At 32.9% G+C, this 21,936-nt stretch overlaps 1 protein-coding gene across 1 annotated transcript; it reads left to right on the top strand.

Annotated features, from left to right (window-relative positions):
* Positions 1-10,826: 10,826 nt before the first annotated feature.
* LOC140877790 (uncharacterized) lies at positions 10,827-12,541 on the top strand. The gene is made up of 3 exons (XM_073281368.1): positions 10,827-11,126; positions 11,175-11,801; positions 11,876-12,541. Exons 1-3 carry the CDS (start codon positions 10,827-10,829, stop codon positions 12,539-12,541), a joined length of 1,593 nt encoding a protein of 530 aa, XP_073137469.1.
* The last annotated feature ends 9,395 nt before the right edge of the window (positions 12,542-21,936 follow it).

The following is a 21,936-nucleotide window of genomic DNA, read 5'->3' as shown; positions in this document are numbered from 1 at the left end:
CTTTTTTGTTTTAAGTTGTGATTTTACGTAGTAGTAGTTAATAGATACAAACTCCTATGATAGTATGTGATTTATATCATAGGTGATTTATGGATTTTATGAAAAATTTCTTATTTAACTCATAAAAAAATATTATTTTTCATTTTTTGTATGTATCCAGTCTACCCGTTCTCACATAAAGTATTCACTCTTATTAATGTAATTGGTTACAAATTTCAGTTTCTGTTTATTATCTAATTAATCACTACCATATGTACTTACGTGTTCGTAATAATCAAGGCGACAATCTTAATTCATGTCCTTAATCTTGGTTAGGCTTCAATCATGTCCTTAATATACTCAATTCCGATTAAATATGAATGTTATATTCAATGGTATGAAAAACTTTGGCATAACCATATTTATCCATCGGAGCTATTGAATTAGAAATTTGATTTTGATTTTTTTTTTCATTATAAAAGTGTATTTGGATTAAGACCTCGTTTGAAAACAAAAGTTATTGGCTTAAAAAAGCACTTAAATACGTTAACCTTTTAAAGTGATTTTATTAAAAAAAAAAAAAAAAGAAGCAAAAGTAGTTTTAGTGTTTGGATAAATGTTAAAAAAATGTTTTTTAAAATTAAAATATAAGCAGAAGCCAAAAAACCAAAATTTCTGACTTTTAAAAAAGCATTTATTTGAGCTTAAATAAGTGCTTTGTTAAAAACGTCTATTGTAACCAAACAAATAACTTTTTTTCAAAAAACACTTTTTTAAAAAAATAAATGATTTTTTTCTAAAATATCTACTGTTCTTTAAATCGAGCTAACAGAATCTTTGATCATTGATATATAGTTTTAGAAAATAAATTTTCCTACGTTGGTCTATTTTCATATCAAGTGATTGATATGATTTTAGGCGGCGTTTGGTAAGGTTGATAACTAAATGATTAGCAAGTAGTCTAACGTTTGAATTGATTTTAGCACATTTTTGGATAACCATGGGCCCGGCACAATTCACTGTATGGGCTTGAAAAAGATGGAATATGAAACCCACGTGAGAGCAAGTATTATGAGTCCTCATTTGTACAGTACTCGGGAGAATAATGCTCAATTACCAATTTATCCCTTTTTTGTGCCCTACTATGCCAACCCACCTCACTTTCAAGCTTTTTACCGAAATCTTCTTCTAGCTCTTTCAACAGATCTGGAGCGATTTCTTGAAGGTAAAGTGTAAATCTTTGTCCACTTTTTTTTTGGTTCTAAATAAAAGGCGTCACCTTCCCAAAAAACACACCTCCCGGATAGATTTTTTGAAACGGTGATTTATCCACTTGAGCATCTTAATTTTTTTGAATCGGGTGGTGTTTCATTCTTTTTGTTAACTTTAGGCAGCTAGTTTTCTGAAACTATTATTTAGATTGATTTTTGTTTTAATTTTGTGGTGTTCAACCGAAGATTTGTTTAATAATTGAGATGGGACGACGAAGGAGATTTCAGTCGGACAAAACTATGATATAATGTATTCATTCAATTTCAAATTACCCGATGATGCAACTGTGTGTTTGTGGGTGTCGAAAGAGGAGGAGTAGTGTGAAGAGATTTGTGATTATGTTTTCTCTGAAGTGAGAGTGTGATCGGACGATGACCAAGGGCAATTTGGGTACAATTTTCTTATCCAACTCTTAATCCTTCGCATAAAAAACCAACCAAACAAATTGATGTATATTTTTTATTATTTCAAATATTATTACTAAAATATACATATCCGATAACTTATCTTTACATTAATAATTTCATCACATGTACCAAGCGGAGCCTTAGGCTCTTACGTGATGGACAAATTATATCGCTCAATTTTTCGACTTATAATATCATTTTTTATTATTATTATTTTTTAAAAAAAATATCTATTTTTTCGAACCAGACAAATTGAATCCACCTATTACTCATCCATTCCTAATTACAGTCAATTACTATATATCATTATCATTACTATTTTATATATTGATTTATATTTGACTGGAGTAATTTAATTTGCATGATTATTTTTTCTTTTTTTGATGATTTTGTGTGAACAATTTTAAACTGAATTTAAGACGGTATCATTAGGTTTATGTGCCGTAAATTGATATTTCGTTTGCAGACTTGTCTAAGAGCATCTCCAATAGAGGTTTAAATTTGAGGTTCAGATTTTGAACCAAAAAAATGAACCCACTATCATTGTGGGTAGTGGGTTCATGGTAGTAGCATAGGCGAGTTGGTAAGGTCTGAGATGACGTGGGAAGAAATTCTCCAGCGTTGCGGGTTCAATCCTCGTGTGGAGCATATTCCTCATTGAAATATTTGGGGGTATGCTCTGGGGGTTGGACCATGTTGTTCCCTCCCTCAAGTCCCTGCCTACTTGTGCACATCCCTCGATTTAACCCCGCATGAGCCAATGGGCCTCTAACTCATGTGGGATGGGGTCCCCTTCGAAATCAACCCTTTTAAGTGGGTTCATGGTTTAAAATAAAAACATGTTTAATTGTATGAACCATGTTCAATTTTACTTTTTCTGAAAAGTTTTGGGAAAGTGTGCACCAAAATGCTATCCTTTCCTATTCTTTTCTTTTTTTAATAATTTGTTTTTTAAAACATTTTTTTTTTTTGAAATTTTGTTCACAATTACGTTATCTTCATATTTATTGTTATAAATTTTTTAACAATTTATTAAAATTATTTTTTGATAATAAAATTTACTAAATAATTAAAAATTGATATATGATTAATTAAATTAAATAAATTAACATTATTATCATAAACATTAATTTAGTTACATAATTTAAAATTATTACTATAAACAATTCAATGTCATTTTTTTAAGTTGAAATTAAAACTTGTAGTATGTAGTAGCATGCTTTTTCATTTAAGTAGTTTTTAACAAAAATTTTAAATCTTTAAAATATAACATAAAACTCTATATCAAATTTAAAATATTTTAATTAATATTTAGTTGAAATATTATTTTTATTATAAAAATTATGATTTTATTAAACTTGTAATTTGAATTTTGTAGTGTATTTTGTTATATGTGCATGCTACTACACTTAGTAGAATGCCTTTTTCATTTAAGTAATTTTTTTAACAAATATAACATAATACTCTATATCAAATATAAAATATTTTAATTAACATAACTAAATATTATTTTTTATTATAAAAATTATGATTTTTTAAACTTTAAATTTGAAGTTGGTAGTGGGTTTCATTATATAATATAATCATTTTTTTAAAAAATAAAATAAAATAAATTGACAAATGTAAATGTGAATTTTGTTAATATTTTATTTTTTAAAAATCTATATATTTCAACTATAAATAAAAATTCGATAATTAATTATCTTTATATTTTATTTTATGAGTTGTTTGTATTTTTATTTTTAGTCTACTTTTTTTTATGAAAGCTATAAATAAAAATTCAATAATCTCTTCGTTTTAATATTTTTTTTATAATTTTTAAAATTTTAATAAATTATTTAAAAAATATATGATTAATTAACTAATTACGTAAATAAAAATTATTACCTAAATATATATTTAGTTAAATATGTATGTGCACAATATATAAATAAAAATAGTAAATTAAATGAAAGAATTAATGTGTGATTTGATAGCGGGACCCCCAATAGTTGTGTTTTTTTGGGTTTATGATTGTGGATGAAAGGTTTAAAAAGTAATGATTTTTAAACTTTTGAGGTGGCAGTACAGGTGGCAAAAATGAACCCATTTGAGTTGTTGTAATTTGCGACCATTACGAGACTGATTGAAGTTGGGCTCTTGGATTCTCATGACATGAATTGAAAACTATAGTTATTGAGAAAATGATTGTTGGGTGTAAAATTTCTTTTATTAGTCAAAAGAACGATTGAAATATGACGTTTGAAGAACGATTGATATATGACATTTGAGTTGTTGTGTATCATGTATTGAGACCAACAATAGTTTTTGATGAAACGACGAGCTATTGGTGTTATAGTAAATTAATTTATAAGTTATTGTTGTAAAATGAACCAAATATTGTAAAATTTTATTCTTTCAATTTTCAATTATATCTCCCTAATTATACCTCCAACCGTAATCATCCTATTAATTTAATTTTTATTGATCCCAAATATTTTTATTTCATTACCTAACATAATAACCTTTTATGTTCAAAAATATTTAAAATTCTTCTCTCTCAAGTTTCAAAGTCACATATTCATGCGTGAAATCACTAATTGATTTCATGCATGCATATGTGATTATATATATATATATATATATATATATATATATATATTATTTAAACTCCATCTTTTGTTAATTTCACTTCATTTTTAATATTTTTACAAAAACTGACAATCATGACATCCTCTAAATGATTGGTTTTATTTTTAGTAAATTCATTAATGATTTCAATGAGAAATTCCTAAAATATTTATTACTATTAACTAACTTTTGGTATTTTCAAGTGAATTTCAAAAAATAATCCTATTCGATACATAAATATACTATTTAACAATTTTAATTTATTTTCATACAATTTTTCCACCATTTCATATTTCATGTGTGGCATATTTTAATTTCAAAATTCAAAAACTAACTCTCACATATATTACCTACATGACATAATTGATTTTTATTTTTTAAAAAAAATACAAATTTTATCATAAATTATTTTTTTAATATGATAATTTGATCAACAGACGCATTACGTTTGCAAAGCGCTAGTTTTAATTACTCAAAAACTTATGGTTAAATTTTTTAATCATTAAACGCAAAAATAAATATAAAAAATTTTAAAACTAATTGTTATTTTTATTTTTGTGCTAAATTATATATTCTTTTTATCAAATTTTCGTATCAAATGATGTTCCGTTTTTATTTTTTAATTTTTATTACATATCTTTGTAATTTTTTTATTATATCTTAAGAATTAAAATTTTAATTAAGCATAATATCTTCCGTCATAGTCAGTTAATATAATTTTGTATTTAAAATTGTACAAAATAAAAAATAAACATAAACATAGATTAATATTTAGTATATATTTACATAAGGTAAATAAAATTCAAATCATATCTTTATACTATAAAATCAAGTTGTTAATCACCAAAGGATATATTAAAAAATAAAAAAATATATAATAACACAGGAATCTTAATTTTATCTTATATGTTAAGATACTTTGTATATTACTAGGTAAGGACACTTCAATACTTGAGGTGTTCATTCAGGTTTCTAATAGAGATAGTTAAAAATGATTGTAAGAATGATAAACTTGAAAGGAGTAAAAAAAAAACATTAAGATTTATTGATATGGAAAAACAACAATAGAACTCAAAAAATTCGTACATCACATGTAAGATGAGCAGACATATACATACATATATATATATTATACAACATAGTATTTCTTATATTACAAGATAATTATTTTATTAATCATTTATTATACATATTGTTCTCACATATATCTTCTGGCTCTGTTTGAATACCAACATATTCTGACAGGAGCAAAAGCTTTGGTTTTATCTGCAATACTCTTCGGAAGATAACGGTCCACATTGGATTGGAATGAAATCATTTAAACATTTTGTCGATTTCTTTTTGAAATAGATAATTGTAATAACATTGTCCACAATTGATACAAATTCAGTAAGAATTGTTTTCCATTTGATTTGCTTTGTAAGCTAAATTTTGTCTAAATTGAAATTGTATCTGGCATATGCGTGCTTATATATTATTGAAGATGAGCCGAGTCATTGAGAGTTTGTTACAAGTGTTTGTTTGATTTTGTCTGTTTCAATGATTAGTCATCATCAATATGTCAGGTGTTAGTTTGTTATTTAATTTAATATTTTTAAAATAGAAATTGTGTTTATCACATTGTTTGTATTTGCACATCGTAAAAATATCTTGAATAAAACAAAATAGCCAAACATAATTATTTGTAGTTGATAATATATTGACTATTTCGAAAATTAAATAACATACCTAGTGAACATATATTTTTTTTAACGGTAACACTAAGGTTTGAAGAAATTTAACTGACTTTATATTGTCCTCATTTCTTCATAATTGATTAGGTTTGGATGAAAGCTTTGTAAGCCTCATATGTTAATTTGACAACAGAACAACAGATTTGTTGGAAGTTGGATCAAATATATTTCAAGGTTGGAGTTAACATAGAGGGTTTTAGTTGCTCAAGTAATGCAAAATTTGTTTCTTTCGTAAGACATAATCTCAAAATAAATAGCATTTGGATTACTCTCATTTTCTCTTAGTGGCTGCCTTAATGACTAATCTCTTGCCCTTTAAATAAAAATAAAGGCAGAAGGGGCGAAATTTTGGTTAAGGAAAAAATGAAGACAATCATAAACAGTCACATGTCTATTGTTCATTTAGAAGAATAAACCTTCTAATACCTATTTATCATTTGCACAGAAGTGGAGAATATAAAATGATTGCATTTAAGATTCCCAAAATGATAACTATTTTTGGATATCATAATCGCATTGAGGGGACGGAGCACTTGAAAGGAACGAGATGTAACACAGATCACTTCAAAAGGATGTGATGTATAAGTTATATGCAAAGGTACATGGCAAGTTGAGTTTATGAAAAAGATTATCTTATTAGGAAGATAGGAAGGATTGCATACAACTTTGTTGCACTTAGCTGTTTCTCCTTAGGATGTAAGTATGTAACTCCAATCATGTGTTTTTCATTATTTAATTCTACATGATAGTTGACCAATTCCAAGTTAACAGTGACGACATTAAATGACCCTCGAAGACCCAAAAACCAAGAACAAGAAGAAGAAATGGAACACATTGTAACCAAAAGTGTAACAATTGGAGTGGTAATACTAGTACTCAACCATAAGCAGGGTATGAATAAAACTAAATTGTACCTTCAATTAAAGAAAACATATAACCACTAAGTTCTGAAAAAAAAAAAAAAAGAAAAAAAATCAAGAACGACTGATTGGAACACATGAAAAAAGAGGAAGAAACTACTTCACATTTTATGACGACACTACGAGTTGTACAAACCCCTGATAAAATAGTATGTTAAAGAGAATTTATCATCAAAGTTTGCGGTAATGTCACGACGTGCAAAAGAGAGCATGGTAGATTGGCAAAAACATGAAGTATGCGAGATTTAAAATCGAAAATAAAACAATATAAAGAATCCTTTATGTTTGGTCATGAACTGCATCAACTTTGATGTACTGTAAAGCATATTGTTTTTGAAAGGTAAATGCTAATATGTGGTGAGTTGAGATTGCAGTTTAGTATTGAACGCTTACGCATAGGTAAAAAGGAACAGATAATATTAATGAGATTACCAGGAGTTCTCTTCATATATTTAATTATAATCTTCTATATGATGAACAAAATTATTTTTTGTATAAAGCAATATCTCGAATTCTAGTTTCCAAAATGAATTAATCTCATCACAAAATCGTTGCAGCTCAGCCAATTAGAAGAGAATCCCTACAATTGAGTTCTTAAAAATTCACAATTATGGTAAGGAAAATAATGAAAACAAAAACACAAAGCCTCCATTGTTGCATTTATCTATGCAAGAATATGTAACAAAAAAATAATGCAAGACAACGCAAAGCTTTTTTTGAGCTAGGTGCAATCTGTTCGTGTGTAATAATTTTACCAAGTATTCATCGGAATCACAAACATTTGCAACCGCAGGAACCACGATGGTCAACATGAAAACTTGGTATAATTTTCCATTAGAGTATGTTTTAGACGCTTGAAAAGCTCTATATTCATCATCTGCGAATGCAAAGCACAAATAATTTTTTTATAAATCTAATCGTTAGGAAATATATGCAGAAAGAAATTGGTGTTGAAGAACTTTCGTACTTCATTTTTTAGTCTGGAGACAACATTTTTTTTATTCTTAGCCTTGATTAAGACAAATATATTATAGACATCTGGTGTTGTCCTAACTATTTTTTGTAAAATAGATCTATTAGCTATCAAGGAAGTTGCATGGCATAATCAATAATGCACAGATAATGAGATTTCTCCTACCTTTAGTCGTCGTAATGTTAATGAAGGAAAATGAATTATTCAGTAAGAAAGTGGCATTCCTTTTCCCCAAACAACCAGTAGCAGCAGTGTTAAGAAAGGCCTTCCCTTGAAGAAACTTGACAATGTTAATACCATCTTCATGCATTTTCATATCTTTACTCCAGAGTTAAAACCAAACTACCTGCTTACATACTGCATCATGGTATGAGCTGATTAACGACGACGTTTCCGTGAGAACACAAGAAATGTAAAAACCAAAACTTGGCTTCCAAGCCTACACCAATATGGAAATATTCCCCTACTTGGAAGCTGCAATCTTACAATACCAAGATAATGGCTGATACATGGAATTCAGAACAAAACTTTGGCAACAAATAAATCAAGGCTGAAGTTTAGCCTCTTATTAAGTGCAAGAATCAGACTCTTCACCCTCTTAATCACATTCTGCATCTACTCACTCAGAATACTCAGAAATCACATAAAAAATCCTCCCTCAAGGCTGCTGAAAATTCGAATCATAGCTGCTGATTTTTGAAGTGTTCTAGGCGTTTCTCTGCTAAAGTTGTTACTCGGTTGAGCCACTTGGAGTCAGTAAGTTATCTACTTTCCCTGCCTAATTCCTTGAGAATTTAGTTATCATATAGGTTATTAATTCTGCCATTGTTTCTCCCTTAATTCAAAGGATAGGGTCAAGGATTTGAGGAGTAAAACGCTTAAGGAATCTATCCTAGAAGGAACAACTCAGTAAGTGGGCTTGTTTTAAAACTATTACGTATGCTTTAAAGTTTCGATCGTCATAATATGTTTAAACCCTTGTTATGAATTCTGATTTACATGTATGAACCTAAAACTATTTGAGACACTGCTAAGATTCACATTATGAGTGGAAAGGGAATTTTCGAACAATGTATGTTATGGCCCTCATGCGGTGGGTAACAATAACCATTCTATGACCTCACCCCTCAGAGGGATTACATATAGGGGACTGATCAGTTAGCCTCAAGTAATGAGAAGATTTGCAGTGTTATTAAATTATAATTATGTTATGAACGATTACATGCTATGCTATGAAATGATCTGAATCTGTTTAAATCATTTTATGAATATATATGTACATGATCGATCGGCCCCCACTTGCTGAGTGTTTTCCAAAACACTCATCCCCCTTACTTCTTCCTCCCAGATGTTGAAGAAGACTTAGACGACAAGGAGCAGGATATGTTTTGGGGTTGGTAAAGAGAAGGCCGTGTTTAGTTCGTGGTTATTCTGGAATTTCTCGTTTTAGTTTTCTGATTTTATTTTAATGTGTTGAGCGCTTCCGCAAGTTTCGTTAGTACTTTTGATATCAAGTGTTGTCTATTTTTGTTGGAATGTAAGACAAGTTATTTTCGGCTTAATTATGAATAAAAGACTTGTTGGTATTAGACTGTGCTACAGAGGCTTGTTGTTTTATAATTTTTATAAATTCGAAACAACGCCAGTGACACGTCTCGGACACGGGGTGTGACAAGAAATCCCAGTGAATTTCCTTGCATGATTATTGCCACTTTGATAGTGTACCACCATGCGATAATGGTTGATTTTCAAAGTTCGGTTAACAATCTCTTTAGGCCTCCGAAATCGCGTTTTTGCCGTTTTAGGAAAGTTTTCGGACGCTTATAACTTTGCTTAGAAAATACAAAATTTGATTTCGCGAATCCTGGACACCCTCGACTTGTACTTTCTTCCCATATAGAAATCTCGAAAATTTCCATTTTTGGAAAAATTTTCTCCAAAATGTCGTTCGACGTATTACTACACTGAATTGATAATATAATTGTTATATTGATCTAAGTTGCAGTTGTTCTTTATTTTTTGAAAAATTTCTCTTCGATTGGTTCTAGGAAATGACTCCCCGATCTCGAGCTGATATTCCTCTCCGCATGTTGCGACTAGCTTCGGAACGCCAGAAAGCGGTGAGACGAAACCTTAGGATGAAACTTGAAGAAGAGAAGCTGATGAAACTCGCGACGCAAAAAGGAAGGGAGTATCTGGAGAACAAAATGAAACTACAAGCTCAAGAGAAGGAGAAACTGGAGGAGCGCTATTCAGAGCTACTCGAAGATATCAGCACCAGCCGAATCAAGGAGCTGGATTTACGTGAAGATATCAAGCGCTATGTTTCTTATCTCACTCGGGTAGACTTGCAAGATGAGGAGAATAAGGAGAAGGTTAGAGCTGCTCAACTTACCATCTCACAACTTTCTGAGGTCAACTTCAACCTCACAAAGCGGGCTGAAAAGTTGGAGGAGCAAAAACAGCAAGTTGTGAATGAATTTGCACAATACTGCCAACAAGCTAATGCTCGCATACAACAACTAGAAGAAAACAATAGTGCGCTGTACGAGCAGAATGTTTCCTTACTTCAAGAGATTCAGGAGTCGCAGCAAGAAGAAGAACCTGAAGAAGAAGACCCTGTTGGAATAGAAATTAATGAAGGGCAAGGATTAGGAGAAGTCGTAAACTAGGCTAGATTAGTCTAGAGTTTTGAGACATCATTCTTTTCCATTCTGCTATTTACATTTATATTGTCTTGTTGGAAACTCTCGTGCTATCAATCTGTTCTTAGAAAACTCTCGTGCGTTTGTAGGAAATGAAAAGATGAGCGAGACGAGGTCGCAACCCCCGTTACAATCGCAACCGTGAAGATAACAACAACAATAACAATGGAAATCCACCTCCACCTCCACCTCCGCCACCGAGAGTCAATCTCATCCAAGCAGATATGATGGCGATAACTACGATAGTGGCTACCACCCTCCAAGGTTTGGGCGGGACTCATCCGCCACCGCCGCCACCTCCTGCTCAACATGGGACTAAGTATCACTATGAGTCCCTTAGGAAAAACAATGCACCAACCTTCGATGGGAGTTCTGATCCGGAAGTAGGTCGGAACTGGCTCAAAAACATGGAAACTCAGCTTTGGTTGCTTGAAATTTCGGAAGGAGTTAAGGTCGATGTAGTGACACCATTCTTGGAGGACAAAGCTAGAAAGTGGTGGGAGGCTATTTCACCAGCAATGATGGCAGTAGGGCCGATTATGTGGCAACAATTTCGGGATACTTTTCTGAAATAGTATTTCCTCGCAAAAATCAAATTGCAAAAGTTGAACGAGTTTGAGAACTTTGTCCAAACCCCGGAGATGTCGGTGATGGAGTACACATCTAAGTTCAACTCCCTTGGAACCTACGTACCGACCACCATGGCTGATGACACTCAGAAAATGCACCGTTACAAGAAGGGACTTAACAGTCGGATCCAGTCAGCCTTGGCAGTTTATCAAGCCACGACTTTTGTTGATCTAATGGGAGCAGCCATTAGAGCCGAGACTGATATCCAACGACGTGAGGACGAGCACAAAAATAAGAGACCCTTCTCGGTCTCAACCAACCAAAGTGGACAGAAATTCAAGAAGCCAAACCAATCTAGTGGCCCATCCAAGAGTTCAATTCCAACTGATGCAGCAATTAAGCTATGCCCCATATGCAACTTTCGCCACCCCGGTGAATGTCGTAGAACCTCCGGTGCCTGCTTTAACTATGGAAAGATGGGACATCGCATTGCCGATTGCCCCGAGCCTAAGAAGGTGGGAATGAGATCAAACGTTGGCGCCACCCCAGGCAAGCCGAAAGAGAACAAACCCAATGCTTGGGGTTTGCCATCACTCAAGAGGAAGATGATGACACAAACGATGTCATGGCAGGTACCATTCTGATCAATCAATTTTCTGCTTATGTATTGTTTGATTGCGGTGCCACGCATTCTTTTATATCCAAGAGATTCTCTAAGAAGTTAAGGCTTGAACCTGAAATGCTTGTCAAACCTTATAGAGTAACAACTCCTACTAGAAAAACTATTGAGACTCATAAGGTTCACCGAAACTGCAATATATGTATCAATAAGCATGCTTTCGAAGCCAGCTTGATTCAACTCAATATGGTTGAATTCGATGCAATTTTGGGTATGGATTGGTTAGCCAAGAACCATGCATTGGTCGATTGTAGAGAGAAGAACGTGAAACTTTGGGTGCCGAACAAAAAGAAATTCGTCTTTCAAGGCAAAGACAAGGGACACAAATCCCTCTTATCTGCTTCCCAAGCATGGAATTCAATGAAGAACGGTGAGAAAATTTACCTAGCTATGATTAGCGAAGTAAAAGAAATAGCCGAACTTAAACTGGAAGATATTTCGGTAGTGCAAGAATTCCCAGACGTCTTTCCCGAGGAATTACCTGGAACTGTTCCAGATAGGGAAGTAGAATTCGAAATTAATTTGGTACCAGATGCTGTACCAATCTCTAAAGCGCCATATCGAATGGCACCAGCTGAACTTAAGGAGTTAAAGGATCAACTCCAAGAGTTGTTGGATAAAAAACAAATCAGACCAAGTGCTTCTCCGTGGGGAGCTCCTGTCTTATTTGTAAAGAAGAAAACGGGAGTATGAGATTGTGTATTGACTACAGAGAATTGAACAAGATTACAATCAAGAACAAATACCCCATTCCAAGAATCGATGATCTTTTCGATCAGCTCAAAGGAGACACAGTTTCTCCAAGCTTGACCTTCGATCAGGGTACCACCAGCTGAAGGTCAAAGCTGAAGACGTCTCAAAGACAGTGTTCAGAACAAGGTATGGACACTATGAGTTCACAGTAATGCCCTTTGGATTGACAAATTCTCCAGCGGCAATTATGGACCTCATGAATAGAGTGTTCAAAACCTTTCTCGATAAATTTGTGGTGGTGTTTATCGATGACATCCTTGTGTATTCACTAAGTGAGGAAGACCACAAGGAACATATCCGTCTTACCCTGCAGACACTTAGAGAAAGAGAGTTGTACGCAAAATTCAAAAAATGTGAATTCTGGCTCAAAAGTGTCACGTTCTTGGGCCATATCATCTGAGACCGGCGTGTCTGTGGATCCCAAGAAAGTGGAAGCAATCTCTCACTGGCCCAGACCAAAGATAGTGACCGAGATTCGGAGCTTTTTGGGTTTAGCAGGTTATTACCGAAAATTTGTTGAGGGATTCTCCTCTATAGCTATACCTCTCACCAAACTCACACAAAAGAATTCTAAGTTTAACTGGAATGATGATTGTGAGAAAAGATTCGAGACTCTGAAAAAGAGACTTGCGTCTACCCCAGTGTTGATACTACCGAAAGAAGGCAAAGACTTCGCCATTTATAGTGACGCATCTAAAGGAGGTTTGGGGTGTGTGCTCATGCAAGATGGAAGAGTAATTGCTTATGCTTCAAGGCAGTTAAAACCATATGAGCAGAACTACCCAACTCATGACCTCGAATTGGCTGCCGTAGTGTTCGCACTAAAAATTTGGAGACACTACCTCTACGGTTCCAAGTGCGAGATTTTCACTGACCATCAAAGCCTCAAGTATTTGTTCACTCAGAAAGATTTAAACATGAGGAAGAGGAGATGGATAGAACTGTTGAAGGATTACAACTTGACCATTAGCTACCATCCGGGTAAGGCAAATAAAGTGGCTGATGCTTTAAGTCGAAAGGATATGAGTAAAATGATATTGGCTTCGGTCTCGATCCAACCATGTCTTAGAGAGACAGTCAAATTAAACGAAGATCGAGATCTCTTCTTGACAAAACTCAAAGAACAAGTCAAGGAAGAGAAGTCGAATGATCTTCAGTCAGATGAGAAATGAGTCTCATGGATGAAAGGATGATTGTGTGTACTAGATATTGATAATATTTGTCAAGAAGTGATGTTTGAAGCACATAAATAAAAATTTTCGATCCACCCTGGTAGTACAAAGATGTATAGAGATTTGAAGAAGCACTTCTGGTGGAACGGAATGAAAAGAGATGTGGCCGAATTCGTCTCTAAATGTCAAGTATGCCAAAAGGTCAAAGCAGAACACCAAAGAACTGGAGGATTACTTCAACCCCTGAAAATTCCCGAATGGAAATGGGAGCACATTTCCATGGACTTTGTAGTAGGGCTGCCAAAATCAAGGCAAAGCCATGACGGTATTTGGGTCATTGTTGATAGACTCACAAAGTCTGCTCACTTCCTACCAGTCCGTATGAATTTCAACTTGGATAACTTAGCTATGCTATACATGGACAATATAGTCAGACTTCATGGGGTTCCAGTAAGTATCTTATCAGACAGAGACCCGAGATTTGTTTCCCGTTTTTGGAAAAGCTTCCAAGAGGCTATGGGAACCAAGGTCACCCTCAGTAAGGCCTACCACCCTAAAATGGACGGAAAGACCGAGAGAACAATTCAAACTCTGGAGGATATGTTAAGGGCTTGTGCTCTAGACTTCAGCAATAATTGGAGCGAACACTTACCCTTAATTGAGTTCGTCTACAATAACAGCTATCACAGCAGTATTGTAATGGCACCATACGAGGCACTGTATGGAAGAAAATGTCGATCACCACTATATTGGGATGAAGTGGGAGAGAAGTCTATTACGGGACCAGAACTTGTCCAAACAACAGTAGATAAAGTTGTGGTTATCAAGGAAAGACTCAAAACCACACAAGATCGACAGAAGAGTTAGGCTGACATGAAAAGAAGACCCCTGGAATTCCAAATTGCTAAGAAAGCTTATGTGAATGTATCACCAATGAAAGGAGTCATCCGATTCATCAAAGCTGAAAAACTGAACCCTCGATACGTTGGACCTTTAGAGATTTTGGAGAAGGTGGGTATGCTTGCTTATAGACTAGAATTGCCACCAAGTATGTCAAGGATACATGATGTGTTCCATGTCTCGCAACTGAGGAAGTTTATTTCAGATCCAAACCATGTCCTTGAAGTTGAACCACTTTTGATTGATGGGAACTTGACTGAGAAACTGAAGTATGAGAAAGTTCCTATCCGAATAGTGGATACCATGGACCAAGTCCTTAGGCGAAGGACAATTCCTTATGTCAAAGTACAATGGTCAAATCACACTAAAAGAGAAGCTACATGGGAACCAAAAGAGAAGATACAGGAGAAGTATCCCTATCTCTTAAAAGATCAAGTTAGCTCAAGTTTCGAGGACGAAACTTCTTTTAAGGAGGGCAGGATGTAAAAACCGAAACTTGGCTTCCAAGCCTACACCAATATGGAAATATTCCCTTACTTGAAAGCTGCAATCTTACCATACCAAGATAATGGCTGATACATGGAATTCAGAACAAAACTTTGGCAACAAATAAATCAAGGCTGAAGTTTAGCCTCTTATTAAGTGCAAGAATCAGACCCTTCGCCCTCTTAATTACATTCTGCATCTACTCACTCAGAATACGCAGAAATCACATCAAAAATCCTCCCTCAAGGCTGCTGAAAATTCGAATCATAGCTGCTGATTTTTGAAGTGTTCTAGGCATTTCTCTGCTAAAGTTGTTACTCGGTTGAGCCACTTGGAGTCAGTAAGTTATCTACTTTCCCTGCCTAATTCCTTGAGAATTTAATTATCATATAGGTTATTAATTCTGCCATTATTTCTCCCTTAATTCGAAGGATAGGGTCAAGGATTTGAGGAGTAAAACGCTTAAGAAATCTATCCTAGAAGGCTACCTTGAATTCAAAAATTCAGTAGGTTGAATTTTCGAGTTTTGCTTCCCAAGCTTTGACTGTTAGTTTGATTCAAGAACAACTCAGTAAGTGGGCTTGTTTTAAAACTATTACGTATGCTTTAAAGTTTTGATCGTCATAATATGTTTAAACCCTTGTTATGAATTTTGATTTACATGTATGAACCTAAAACTATTTGAGACACTGCTAAGATTCACATTATGAGTGGAAAGGGAATTTTCGAACAATGTATGTTATGGCCCTGATGCGGTAGGTAACAATAATCGTTCTATGATCTCACCCCTTAGAGGGATTACATATAGGGGATTGATCAGTTAGCCACAAGTAATGAGAAGATTTGCAGTGTTATTAAATGATAATTATGTTATGAACGATTACATGCTATGCTATGAAATGATCTGAATCTGTTTAAATCATTTTATGAATATATATGTACATGATCGATCGGCCCCCACTTGCTGAGTGTTTCCCAAAACACTCATCCCCCTTACTTTTTCCTCCCAGATGTTGAAGAAGACTTAGACGACAAGGAGCAGGATATGTTTTGGGGTTGGTAAAGAGAAGACCGTGTTTAGTTCGTGGTTATTCTGGAATTTCTCGTTTTAGTTTTCTGATTTTATCTTAATGTGTTGAACGCTTCCGCAAGTTTCGTTAGTACTTTTGATATCAAGTGTTGTCTATTTTTGTTGGAATATAAGACAAGTTATTTTCGGCTTAATTATGAATAAAATACTGGTTGGTATTAGACTGTGCTACAGAGGCTTGTTGTTTTATAATTTTTATAAATTTGAAACAGCGCTGGTGACACGTCTCGGACACGGGGCGTGACAAGAAATGCTAGTGAATTTCCTTGCATGATTATTGCCACTTTGACAGTGTACCACCATGCGATAATGGTTGATTTGCAAAGTTCGGTTAACAATCTCTTTTGTTTTCTTTTTGTTTCCCCCTTAAATTAGTATTTGGGAGGGGTTTTTAAAGTGAAATGAGATAAGAATTTGGAGAATAAAAACAAGTCTGTGTTTTTGTTTGCTATCTCCATCCCCTATGCTAGCTTATGAACTTACTCACAGACGGTTATTTTGAACTAATCATAATTATTATTATTAATTTTTTTAACTCAAACCTACAGAATAATGAGCTTGAATTTTACGTTGTAAAAATCTGAAGACGAATAAGAACATAACAGAATAAAGGATGAGACGAATTAAAATACATATTATAATCACTTACCTCAATTATATTACGTTGTATATATTTATTGGCGGAGGCACCTTTATATTATTATTAGGTTGTGCTTGAAAAATTTTGGTTACTGCAGAAGTCACTGAGACATGGAATTGAGGGTTTAAATTTTACTCATTTCACTAAGAACTTCACATCCACTAAGAAATTCACATAATACAACACGAGGAAGTTAAAATAAATTTAAAAAACAAAAGAAACAAAAGATCATAGCCTCAAAATATTTTACAGGGTTAGTTTTTTTGCAGCAAGTATTGAGACAATTACATTTGACTCAAAGAAGATTAAATATAAACAATTTTAATCAGATGACAATCTATTCGTTTGGAAAAGTAAAAACTTAGTGAACAAAATAGAGTAAAGTCAGCAAGATAATGTTTCTATTATATTATCTGAGTAAAAACACTATATTATGAGTAATACTTGGGAGCTTGTATGTGGTGTGGGACATCATTAATTTCCATATAAGGATTTAATTTCCAATTAAGTTGAAAAAAAAAACCCATTGCCCAAAATGACAAATAAAAGAAGATATATGCTTCGTGTATCTTGAAATATGTTAGCTAAAACTGCAATACTATTGTGTCTCACAGAAGGTAAAGCAAAAGAATAAAAATAAAAAAATAGTTAGAAAATTTATTAATATAAAAGAAACGAATTTAATGGCAAAATAACAAATTGAACTTGTGTTAAGAATGCAAAATTGATAAAGAAAGACGGATAGCTACATGGATAGCTACAGAAGTTACTGACACATCGCAGTGAGGACCTTTCTTTTATTCGTTCGATATTCGACTAAGAACTTAGTAGCAAACAACAAAGGAAAATTAAAGTAAACCAAATAAACCAAAATATCACGGCCTGGAAAAAAGTTAAGAGGGTTAGTTCAATTGCTATTATTTGGTTATTATACTGATGGGGTTGTTTCAAACCGAGGAAGATAGCGCTTACTCTTGGGTGATATAGTTGTTGATGTGACACCTTTAGATTGAGAGTAGCTTGTAGATGAAGAAATGGGAAACGGGAAATTTAAGTTACAATACATTAAATGATGTGTAAATATGAAGTACATATTTTTCTATATTCGTACTTCTATTTAAGCAACATGATAGAATGTAATTTTATAAATCTTCTATATTTTTGTTTTTTTGAATTATGAATTACTGCTTTATTTGAAAATTAATATCTATAAGAAATTACTCACCAAATTTTTTTTGAAGTGTAGAAATGATAAGTCTCTCGGTCTTCTTTATGTTGTTTCAAGCTTTTATGTGTTGGCATTTCTTTGGAATCCAAGCTTCTTTTACCGATTGAACTTATTTGAGGTTCAATTGGATTTGTTGTTGCGTGCTCCTCAGTTATTTTTGAAGTGCTTTCTTGGGATTCAACCATGGGCATGTCCGTCACTAAATCTTTATCAAGATGTGAAGAGGAACTTTAGTTCTTTAGAGCTGTGCGTAGCTGAAGACGATTCATATTGTGGAAGACATGCTATGATTGTATCTCGGACAAATGTTCTCCCTCTTGTTTCATTCTTAGATGTTCTAATTTGAATATTTGAGTTTTTTGTTCATAACATGCGGGTTGAAATCTTCTTCCTGAAGGAGAATTAAATGCAAAAGTTATGGAAATCTTTGTGCCAAACATAATTATTTTGGAAAAATTAAAATTTTGGTCATGTATGTTTTTTACTTTGCGATTTCGGTCCTCTATGTTTTCATATTTCAGTTTTAGTCCTATATGTTTTGATTTTTGGCAATTTCAGTCCTTTTTTTCCAAAAATTCTTACGTGGCAATGTACACGTCAGCTCCACATCAGCACTGCATCGGTGCCAAATCAGCGTCACACCATAAAAAAAACTAAAATTGCCAAAAAAAATAAAGATAGCGGACTAAAACTGAAATCTGAAAATATAGAGAACCGAAATCGCAAAGTGACAAACATATCGGACCAAAAAAACAATTTTCTCTAATTATTTTTAATTAAATATACCTCATGTTCTCCTTTAATGATTTTTTCAGTCGATGTACCTAATAACATTTTTGCTTTTTTGTTTTCTACATAGGCAGCCAAAGTTCCCGTTCCATCAAGTAAATCAACCTGGAAACGTAACCTATATACATATATTAAATAACAGTGTAAGCTAACAAGGATTTATGGTGAAAATTTGAGCATTATATCTATAACGGATTCAGGTTTATAAGCTATTAAAATAACTTACAGTGTTTTGGGGCTTGGGAAGTTGTTATTACAGTAGAAACATGTGAATTCACAACCGTAAACAGCTCCACGAGCTCTGGAACAGTCTGGGCAAGTTAAAAAGTATAGACGATGATGTGGTTCCGAGATTTTTAGCGTAGCTTTAACCCAAAAAGATTTTACCTTCAAGTGGAAATGTAGTTGTTTTAATATTTGTTTATGAGATTTAAATAAACACAAACTAAATTTTTAATGAATATTATCGTTTCAGTCAAGCTCAGGATTTGACTGATTTTTTGAATCTGAAAGTTTGGTGGTTGATCTATGCTTTGATATGATTTTTCATATAACTTTTGGGAGACAACAGTTTCTATAAAATCTTTGTTGAAATTGATCCTAAATATATGTTTAAATATTAGTAACTCAACTCCTACCATATTCAAATGTAGATAAAATGGAGAGAAAGACATGTATCGCAAACAGTCATTTTAGGAAAATGTAGACGCAATTAACTTAAGAGAAAATTAAGATTTGTTTATGTGGAAAAAATTGAGAACAAACGAGAAATTTTTTAACATGAAAAATATATTGACGTTTAATCTATTTTGGCCTAAATTTAATAGATTTTTTTATTTTTCAGCTAGCATATATGAAATTGGATAGAAATATATTGGAATAAGAGTTAAAATAAGGAAGAATATTAAATTTGAAGTAAAATACAATCAAAATTTTGATAAAAACAGTTGATATAATTTCCTACGCAAATTTGATGATACTATGTTATAATTTAGTTTTTAATACATATATTTTGACTGTGAGTGAAATGACATTGTTTAAAGGTTGAGTTACCATAATTTGAGGTCTTTCGCTTGTTGTATTGGAGGGTCTAAAATAATAGTATTGTTTGGTACTATTCCGACGGATAACTCTATTTTGATAAATTTCAATGGGTAAAGGCAGTTACAATAGAGATAATATACTGCAGTAAATATTAATTTTTTTGGCATGTGAAAACAGAAAGACAGTACATTACCATAAAAAGTGTTGACTGAAAGTCTCATCCCCAAAATAATAGGTATTTTGTGGACATTTTCAGACAAGCAAGGTCCCTCATTTTTTAAGAATTCTTCCCATAATGTAAGCAACATAGGTCGGCGCCTGCATACATAATAAACATGAAATTTATCATACAATATAACTGGGGAGAAAATTTTTAATTATATATATCAATTTAGAGTATTTGTCTTCAGATAGAGTGGTTTACTCTTGATTAACAACAACGAAGTCTTGTAAATATTTTTGGTTCTTTGGATAAAGCACGATGGGAACTGGGAACACATGTATTACACCACAAATTACATCTGAATATAACAAATTTGAATAATTGAAATTAGCAAGATAAGTCATAATATAACTAACAAGAAAAAGAAAATGTGGAGAAAAACTTAACTGATCTGTTTGTTTGTGACATCTACGAATTCAGGACAATGTGTAAATGGTGTAAGCTGGTAAATGTTATTTATTGAGAACTGATCCTGTTGGCTTGCAAGTTTGATGTAAGAACTTGGACTGAGGATCATTTGATGCTGTGAAATAGCTAGAATTGGCGTGTTCTTGATTATTTGCTTAATTTTTGCATTCCCCACAAAGTATGTTTTGTACAATTCAAGCAGCTGGTCTAATTGATCAACATCTTGTTCATGCTCTCATTTTGTATTAACAGAAAGCAGATGTAAGATCAACTGGTGCAATAACAAATATATTTCATTAAATAGATATTACCTCTTTATCAACAAAGACAAGTTTTTTATGTCTTCCCCATCTTGTGTGTCGAATAGGAGTTTTTTATGACACCAATACTTTAACAAACCAGCTTTGAATATTTGGGTTTAGATTTCTAAGTGTTGTGCATGTAAGAAATAGTTTGTTACTTTCGAAAAATTTATGAACAAACTCTTAGGAAAAAATAATTAGATACAAATAATGATTAAAAGGAACATGGACTTTGAAGGAAATTACTTCACAATTTTGTGATGCAGGAACTATAATGAATTATATTTTTTGAGTAACAATATGGAACGAAGAATTTTTAATTGAAGCTTTGAAGTAGAATTAAGCAAGTTGAACAAGAAGTTGAGAAGTGTAATTTAATTATGATAGTGCTGACAATATTTGATTCATCTCATATTAAAAGTTACTTATCTTAAAGAGAACTTGCTGCTTGTAAAACATCATGATATACAATGTTCCTTGTGTAATTAGTATTCTGGATCAAGGGTGTTGATGGTCTAATAAAGACCATTAATTGATCTATACTTTTTGCTCTTGACAATGCAACATAAAGTTGACTATATGAGAAAACAGGTTCCTTCAAATAGACACCAACAAAATCTAGAGTTTGGCCCTGTGCTTTATTAATTATCATTGCGAAGCATAGTCGTACTGAAATTGTTTTCTTTTAAATGTAATTGATGAAAAATTATCGTGAGGAGTTTCTAATGTGATACGCGAAATAAATACAGGTTTTCCAGCATGCATATCAACTGATATTTTAGAGTAGATGACATTTGTGTTGAAACATTTACAAAGAAGCCGTGTGCCATTGCAAAGTCCTTCAGTTGGATTAATATTTCTAAGAAGTATGATTGGTGCATTTAGTTTTAAAGTTAGCTTATGGGGAAGGAAGTCCTTGAGGAGTTAAAAAATAAAATAATTATTCCCGGTCTGGTATAATGCAGGTGCTTATGTTTTCATCACCACTATAATATGTGGTTTCTTCGTCCGGAAATTTATTAATCAATACATCGTTAATTTTGTTGGCAAACT

The sequence above is a fragment of the Henckelia pumila genome, chromosome 2, assembly GCF_033568475.1.
Source record: "Henckelia pumila isolate YLH828 chromosome 2, ASM3356847v2, whole genome shotgun sequence".
NCBI classification, from domain to species: domain Eukaryota; kingdom Viridiplantae; phylum Streptophyta; class Magnoliopsida; order Lamiales; family Gesneriaceae; genus Henckelia; species Henckelia pumila.
The sequence above is the reverse complement of the archived record's forward strand: the minus strand, read 5'-3'. Positions and strand labels throughout refer to the sequence as shown.